This window comes from Petaurus breviceps, unplaced genomic scaffold (assembly GCF_028583685.1).
Source record: "Petaurus breviceps papuanus isolate PSGF00001 unplaced genomic scaffold, PetGlider_PUasm1.0 188, whole genome shotgun sequence".
Taxonomy (NCBI): domain Eukaryota; kingdom Metazoa; phylum Chordata; class Mammalia; order Diprotodontia; family Petauridae; genus Petaurus; species Petaurus breviceps.
In genome coordinates, this window is record NW_027185804.1 from 22,242,547 (window position 1) to 22,251,097 (window position 8,551).

The following is an 8,551-nucleotide window of genomic DNA, read 5'->3' on the forward strand; positions in this document are numbered from 1 at the left end:
TAATGGGTGGAAATTGCAGAAATAGATTTAGGCTTGATGTAGGGAGGCGCAGTGGGCCTGCAGCATTCTTGCCAGGTATGTGGGTCAATGCATCCTCACCCCAGCATAGATCAGGCCCATCCGGATGGGCCAAGTTCGGACACCAGGTCCTGATCGGCTGCACCCGCCCTGCAGATGTGCTGCCATACTCTTGTCTACCGCAGTCACCAACCTCGAACACACGTGCCAACAAAAGGCGAAGCTGAAAGGCAGGCTGCCTGTTTCACGGACTGAGTCTTTTCGGGTCTCAGGCACCGTCACCCTCCTCAGAGCACTGACATCGCTGAAGGACAGGAGACCTCTGTTTGGGTGGGAGGTCCCTTCAATCAGAGACGGGAGTTTCTCTCCTCGGGTAGCCTCAGGGCCCGGGTCTGGAGCCCCTGCCAGGTCAGCACTGGGCAGTGAGGGCCCTGGCTTCCGGGAGCAGGTTCCACGTTTCAGTCCATCTTCTCATGTCAGTCAGTCAGCCAACTAGCAGTTACTGAGCCCCTTCTAGGTTCGGGTTCAGTGCTGAATGCCGGGGTACCAAAAAGGGGGAGCGGCGGGCCTGGCACCCCGACCAGTGGTGGGGCACGAGCTAGAGAACAAATGGGAAATGGCCGAGACGAAGGGCGAAGGCCGGGGGGCTTCGGCAGGGCTTCCCGCAGAAGGCACGCTTTGGCTGGTGCTTGGAGGGCCTGGTGGGCATCGCCAGGAGGCCGGGGCCCACCTGCCCGCGGCTCCGGGCCCACAAGCCTGGCACCACACTAAGCGCTTTACAGGCTATCTCATGTGACTCACAACCACGGGGGGGGGGGGGGGGTGAGGTTACTGTCTCCACTTTACAGCTGAGGACACTGAGGCAGGCAGAGGGTAAGTGGCTTGCCCAGGGTCATTCGGCAGGTCAGCTGCCGCATCAGCCTCGGACTGATAAAAGCCTCCAGCCACCTCGGCCTCTCAGACACTCGGCAGGTCTCTAGCCAGGCTGGAAGCTCGCGCCAGGACCTGCACGTGGCCGCTCACGCCTGCGCGCCCGGACTGCGAAGGGGGGGAGGGGAAAAGAGAGGGAGCATTACAGCCATCGTCGTCACCCCAGAGGAGCGACGGATCGCTAGAGGGGTCATTGTCGGGGCCGCAGAGGAGACTCTGCGCATGGACCAAAACGAGACGAGCCAGGCTGGATGCCGTTTCCGGGGCTCCGAAGAGGAAGGCGGGATGGGGTAGCTTTCGGCCTCTCCTGGGCAGCTATGAGAGATGCTGTGAGGGACCGGGCAGGGCAGCGGCCGCCGGGGGTCTTGAGGGGTCCAGCCCCGGCAGGGCGGGACCAGGACGCTAAGCCCGCGCGGGGGAGAGGCCGCCTCCCGGGCCCGCGGCCCCGCCTCTTCCCGCTCCCATGACCCGCTTCGCGGTGACCCGGAAGGGCTTGTGCGCCGGCAGAGCCGGACGCAGGCCTCTTTTCCGGTCGGCGTGGTGCAGCGAGTGGAGGCCGCGGCGGCTCCTGGAGCCTTCGCCATGAGCGTCCCGGCCTTCATCGACATCACCGAGGAAGACCAGGTCGGCGCCGGGGGACGCGCAGGGCTCGGGAGACTCGGAGCGGGCGGAGGCGGGGGCCCAGGGAGCCGCCAGTCTGGGGTCGGCCGGGCGGGGCCCAGCGGAGCCTGAGGCCTGGGGCTGGTGGTGGACGCGGGACGGGGAGTGTGAGGGGGGGGCAGTGCTGGGGGGCTGGGTGAGGAACCGAGCCCTCGGACACGGACGGGCAGCGGGCGCCGAGGGGCGCGGGGACCTCTACCTGGGCGAACCCTAGTTTTCGTCCGCGAGAGAAGAGCGGAGCCCACGCGGGATTGGCGACGGAGAACTCGGCCTCTGGTCCTGCCTCTGCCACTTCCTCGCTGTGTGACTGTGGGCGAGTCACGCCCCCTCTCTGGGCCTCCTGTTTCCTCATCTGTAAAATGGGAAAGTTGGACTAGAGATGGTGTCTGACCTCCCTCCTAGCCAGGAAGCCTGTGACCCTGCGGAGCTCTGGAGCCGGAGGCGTTGTGGGGCGCTCAGAGGGTTCCCCTGGGGGAGGGGCGGAGAGGAGAAGTTGGGGGGTGTCTGTGGCTGCTCACAGAGCGCCCGGCGTGACAGGGATGCGTGGGCTCGGGCCTCGTAAAAGCGCGTGCTGGGCACGGAGGGGCCGGCATTCACTAAGCGCCGCCCTGCCCTCGGGGAGCTCCCCTCTAATGGGAGGTACGGCAGCCGAGGCACCAGGGTTAAGAGGGATTGGGAGAGGCCTCTTGTACCAGGTGGGAGCCTAGAGGAAGACCTAGTGGGCAGAAGCGTTTCAGGCGGGGGAGTGTCTCGTTCTTGGAACCGGCAGGAGGCCGCTGTCACTCAGTCGGAGAGTACAGGGCACAAGACTGGGGGGGAGCCCCAGGTTATGAAGGATCTCGGAGGAGATAGAGAGCCACTGGAGTTTGAGGAAGGCAGTGGCATAGCGGAGTCTGTGCTTTAAGAAAATCACTTTGGCAGCTGGAGGATCTCCTGGAGTGGGGAAGGCCTTGAATTAGGTAGCTGCACTAGCAGCTGCCAAGTAACTTGGTGGGATAAGGTTTCAGACCCGGGTGCTGGAGGGTCAGGGAGGTAGGAAGGAGTCAGGTTTGATACCAGACTCTCGGGTATCAACTGACAACTCAGGGAGGTTGTCAGCCTGGGGAACTGGGAGGATGGTGGTACTCTGGAGTCATAAGAAAATATGAAGAGGGTGAGGGTTTGGGGGAAAAGATGAGTTTAGTTTTAAACATGTTGAATTTAGTTTAGCCATTAGTTGAACATTTACCCCCAGGGTGGCCTTGGGAAAGTATCTAAACATCTCTGAGGCTCAGCTTCTTTATCTCTAAAATGGAGAATTGGGCTTGACACCATCATTGTTAAGGTCCACTCCACTCCAACTCTCCATCTAAAATCTTATCTGGAAATTACCTTCACTGAGCAGATCAGCAATTTCTCTGTAACTGACAAGTAGAATACATGTTTTTGGCAGCAAGAAGAGTCTAAGTGACATGCCAAGGATCTTATAAAAAGAATATGCAAGAGGAAAAACAACTCCAAAGCTAACTAGCTGATCTCCTCTCTGCTGTGCCACTGGTTCAGGATGCCCAAAGTCTTAGTGCAGTTTTAAACTTTACTATATATAGGTATATAAATAGATATAAAGCACATTTTCAGAATCGAACTGGTCCATATTGTTGACTTATGCTATTTCATGATAGTCACACCTTGTACTTTTTATTGTGTTAATTTATAAGATACTCATCTGCGACTGCGGCAGTTGTTTGATCTATGTGAAACTTGTATTTTTATGGCTCGCCTTTCTTTAGTGTTTTCCCTGTGGCTCGAAGGGTTTAATCAGTCATTTTATTACATACTAGGTGCAGGGGATACAAAGAGAAAAATAAAACTGCCCCTGCCCTCAAAGGAAGACATTCTGCCAGGGGAAATCCTGTATACTAATGCATGTGCAGAGTATATAAAAAATAAACTAGAAAGTGATGGGAGATGGGGAGACACTAGAAGCTGAGGCATCCCTGAGCCTTAAAGCTAGATTCTGAGACATGAATGTGAGGAAGGAATGCATTAGAGATGTGGGGGACAGCCTGTGCAGCAACAAGTGTTGTTTTCTGTTTTGTGATTGTCCTTTCCTTGTAAAGAATTAATTGTCAGGTGATAAAGTGTATATTTGAGATAAAATAACACTCCAGCTGTGAGTAGTTTCATTTGAATCTTGTTGAAATTCTTTTTGGTAATGCAGTGAAAAAAAGAAATGATGAAGTTGAAGTTTTAAAACTTTTTTTTCTCTTTAACAAGAAGTTAGAATTTTAAGTAATGAAGTGTTTTTGGAAGCTAGGGATTAACAGAAAAGACTTGTATCCAAGATAGAATGAAATACCATTTGTGCTTCCTTCAAACTGTAGGGTTCTATGATTCTAACCTCTTTAGCCCTGAAGGTGACAGTGGACTAAATTGGCAGGAGAGAATGAAAAAGTGTGGGCCATTAAGTAAAAATTGAGAAAAGAAAAAAGATAGATATAGTAGTGGTGATAGGTATTTCCTACTATTCGGTGTTAGGATACAATTAAATGCTTTGATTTTCATAGAGATAAAGGAAGAAGAGATTTTTCAGTAGATTTCATGGAGATATGGAGGTAGCTCTTGAGACTGAAGACTGTTGAAAAAATCTAGAATCTGGAGATGATGGATCTTGTGAGATCAGTGTCTCTGGATTACATTTATATGGAGGGATAAGGAGGTGGGTGGGGGAGCAAAGAAGATTAAGAGGGAAGAAGACTGTAAAGGTAGGAAGGGACCAGTTTATGAAAGCCTCTAAAAGCTAAAGTTATTTATTCCTGGAGGTAATGGGGTCCACCAGAAATTATTGAGTGGAAGTGAGGAGAGAAGTGGCATGGTCAGACTGCACTTTAGGAAGATCACTTTGACAGCTCAATGGAGGATGGACTGGAATAGGGAGAAGCTTTGTCAAGAAAATTGTCCAACAGGCTATTGCAATAGTCCAGGTTTGAGGGGAGGAGGGCCTGCACCAAGGTGGCTGGTGTCAGAGCATAGAAACATAAAGGAGACAAGATTTGGCAATTGAATTAATGGATATATAAGGGGTGAGAGAGTGAGGTTGACACCTAGCTTCTAAGCCTGCATGTCTGGGAGGTCACTCTTGACTGGAATAAGAAAGGAAGAGAGGAGGGTTTAGGGGAAAGATGTGCTCAGTTTGGGATAGGTTGACCTTAAGATGTCTGTGGAACATAGTTTGAGATGCCAAATGTAGTCATTTGAAGATGTGAGGCTGAAGGTCAGCTGACAGGTCTGGACTGGATAAGTAGATCTGAGAATCATAGGCATAGAGATGATAATTAAATACATGGGAGCTGATGAGATCACCAAATGAAATAATAAAGAGGGAGAAGAAAAGAGAGACCAAGACAGAGTCCTGTGGGGACACCCACCATTATTAGCTGGTGTAACCTTAATGGAGATCCAGCAAAGGAAACTTAGGGGTAGTGAGACAGGAGAAACAGGACAGAGTGATGGCATGGAAACCCAGAGAGAAGAAGATGATCCAGCAGTGACAGAGACTTAAAGGAGGTCAAGGATGAATAATGAGAGAGGGCCATTAAATTTAGCATTTAAAGAGATCATTGGTGATTTTGAAGGGTGCAGTTTTGATTGAATGATAAAGTCAGAAGCCAAATTGAAGAGTTAAGAGAATAAGAGGGAAGGAAGTTGATTTGTAAAAAAGAGGAGAGATACAGGACTATAGCAGGGGCAAATGGATCAAGTGAGAGATTTTTGAGGATAAGGAAGTTGGGATGTGTTTGTAGGTAGTAGAGAAGCAGTCAGTAGACTGATAACCATTTGTGCTTCCTTTAAACTCTAGGGTTCTATGATTCTAACCTCTTTAGCCCTGAAGGTGACAGTGGACTAAACTGGCTGAATTAGAGAGTTTGGATGATAGGGTTAAGCTGTCGAGAAGAATAATGGAATAGGGTCATGGAGAGGTTTGCCATGGCAAGCAGAAGTACCACCTCTTAAAATGAAAGAGTAGGTGACCTTTAAGGTGCCTTTTTCCTCTGAATCTGTAGTCCTGTAATCATATTTTAGTATTTCTAAATCAGGTCATGATTTTCCCATCTCTAAGATAGGTAGTAGATTAATCAAATCCTGATTTATATCTTGTTGCTTTAAACCTTGATTCATTACTTTAGTACCTGGGGCCAGTGAAGATGGTAGGTGAAAACTATTTTCATTGAATAAACACTAGAGATGATTCACATGTGGACAAAAAGTGAGTGTCTTCTGATTTGTTTGGACGATATTCTCTCACATATGTCACATCACTACCTTCATGAAGTCACAGAGTGAAAGAAATTTTAGAGGCACTCAAATCCAGCCTCCATTTAAGAGTGCATTGTGGATAAGAAACAAACAAAAATCAGTCCCTGCCTTCTATGAACTTGTATTCTATTTGGATGAAAACAATATGTGAACAGACAAGTATGTCTATATATGAAAATCTGGGCTATTAAGGCCAGCCTATACCTACATAAGACCTTTGGGGAGTTCAGTACCTTCTGAAGCAGTCCGTTCCTGTTAGATAACTAACTGTTAAGTTTTTCCTTACACCAAACCTGAATTTGCCCCTTTGCAGCCTCTACCCGTTGCTCTTATTTCTGTCTCCTGAGGCAAGTAAAATCTCATCATTAGGCAGCATTGCTTAGTGTGGTTACTAGAGAGCAGACCAGCACTTTAACTGTGTCCCTTTCTCCTGTTGTGCCTAAGGACCAGTGATATCAGAGAGTGATGTCTTGACTGATCCCTGAATTGGATTTAAGTGAGGTAGAGTTGCACAGTCATCAACCTTGCTCTCTTTCTGAGTCATTCAAGTCCAGTAGGAAGACAAAAGTTAAGAGAGGATGGCCCAGGATGCAGTGGATGACCTTGGCATCTTCAGTGTCTGACCAAGCTCTAAGCCCTCCACAGTGCATGGCTGTCTTAGGGCAGACATTCCCTTAAGTCAGGGACAGGTTTGAGGCCTGTCAGTTACCCTCAGCCTGGTTTAGCCCATCTGCTAAGACGATTTACCAGGGTGTGTGACTGCTGCACATGCTACAGCTTCTTAGAACCAAAGATGGATATCAGCAGCCCTCACATCAGAGGTGCTAGGTCTCCCTGACCACCCCAGACCCAGTAAAAGCTTGTTGATTGCTTGATAGCCCATTTATAATAATATGAGTTACTTTACAATATAAGTTCCTTTGGCACCAATGCCTCTTGGGTGGCAGTGACTTAATATTCATGGCACTAGTTAATTGACCATCTGGCCATTGCATGTTTGGGTTGACAACAACATTATATTTCTATTCATAGTTAAGTGTTCTCTGGTCTGGTTGCCGTCAAGGTAGGGAGCAGTGTATCCAAAAAGCTCATTGTGCAGGAAGATAAACATCTTCGTATATGGAGCAGTCATAACGATAGCCTGGAGTTATGGCTGGAAGGGAGACCTTAGAGTGCCCCCTACCCCACCTCACCCCCCTCCAACACTGTCCGTTTAACCAGTTTAATGTGTGTGTCTGATTGGGTTAGCCATTGGCTTTTTTTTTTTCCAATCTCTAGACCTCCAAACAGCGTTTTGCCCACAGCTCACTACTGGTCCATTTACTAATAGGACTCCCTGTTTGCCAGTTGTTCCTCATCTCACTCCTAAGAACAAAACTGTCCATCTGCCTGAAGTGGCTCCCTGCGATTGCCTTCTTCTTGCACTTTGTGTAGCTGTTTCTTGGGTACGCATCTCTCTGTATGTTGTTATGCCCCTGCCCGCCAGACTGCGAGCTCCTTGAGCGCTCCCAGGGACTCTTCTTTACCTTTCTTTGTATCCCCACTTAGCATGGCGCATGGCATATAGTGAGCGCTTAATAAATGCTGACTGACAAGTATTGCACTTCTCAAAGACATACAGAGAGATGTTAGATACATAATTTTCATAGCCTAATTCCCTTTTAGCCCCACTCTGATTTCATTTTTTTAAACATCAAGACTCATATTTTAATTTTATTATTATACTTACATATCCCTTGATGTTCCTTTGTTATTCCCCTGAAATGGAAAAAGGAAGAGAAATGCAGGATTTAAATACATGAAGGATTAGGGAGATATCAGAAAGGGATGCAGGCCAGAAGATGGAAGTGCCTGGCTCTGTTCTGCCCAGGACATTCCCATTTGGGTGGTTTTCCTTGCCTGTGACAATGTCACAGTAGCAGTGTCAGCAAAGTGAACTTCTGCCCCACCACTTCCTCCCTTCTTGGCTGTAGTACAGTTCAGATAGTCTAGCCATGTACTTAGTGAGACTTTTCTGAGATTCAAGCCAATTTGAAAGGAAAATAGGCCAAATTTAATAAAATGTTAATGTGAGGCACAGCATTTGCGTTGTTTTATGAGTACAGTAAACCCTAATTCAGAGATTGTGATGATCGAGCACACATATTAAGTGCCACAGTGCCCAGCACTATCCTAGGTGCTGGGAACAAAAGGACAACATAGGGCTGCCCTCAAGGAGCTTGTACCGTACCAGGGGGATGACATATACATGATAAATATAATACAGACGATTTTAGAAGGGAATAGACATTAGCAGCTGGGAAGGTATCAGGGAACACTTCAGTGTGGGGAAGTCAGGTTTCTTCTTCCTGAGTCATCTTCCCATAGAAGAGGATAGCTCTAAAGAGAGGAATGAGACACTGAGTGAAAACAGGAAAAATGGGGTTTGCATGCCACCTTCAAGGAGCAGCTTGGTCTCCAATTTGGCTGAAATAATAGAGTTCATAAAGGGAAGTTGAATGGTTTGAAAAATGCTAGGCTGAGCAATATGTGTTTGGGAGATATTGAACGACACAGTGGTTATGCCTTGGGCAGGTTATTTTGCCAGCTGTATGGAGGATGGGTCAGAGTTGACACACTGGAAGCCGGGAGACCCATTAAGGGGAAT

At 48.6% G+C, this 8,551-nt stretch overlaps 1 protein-coding gene across 1 annotated transcript in view; it reads left to right on the forward strand.

The window, feature by feature from the left end:
- The first annotated feature begins 1,406 nt into the window (after window positions 1-1,406).
- EIF3M (eukaryotic translation initiation factor 3 subunit M) overlaps window positions 1,407-8,551 on the forward strand; it is a 25,491-nt gene continuing 18,346 nt past the window's right edge. The window contains exon 1 of the mRNA XM_069091366.1: window positions 1,407-1,572. Coding sequence (XP_068947467.1) covers window positions 1,531-1,572 — 42 coding nt within the window. The 5' untranslated portion in view covers window positions 1,407-1,530. The remainder of the gene's footprint in view (window positions 1,573-8,551) is intronic.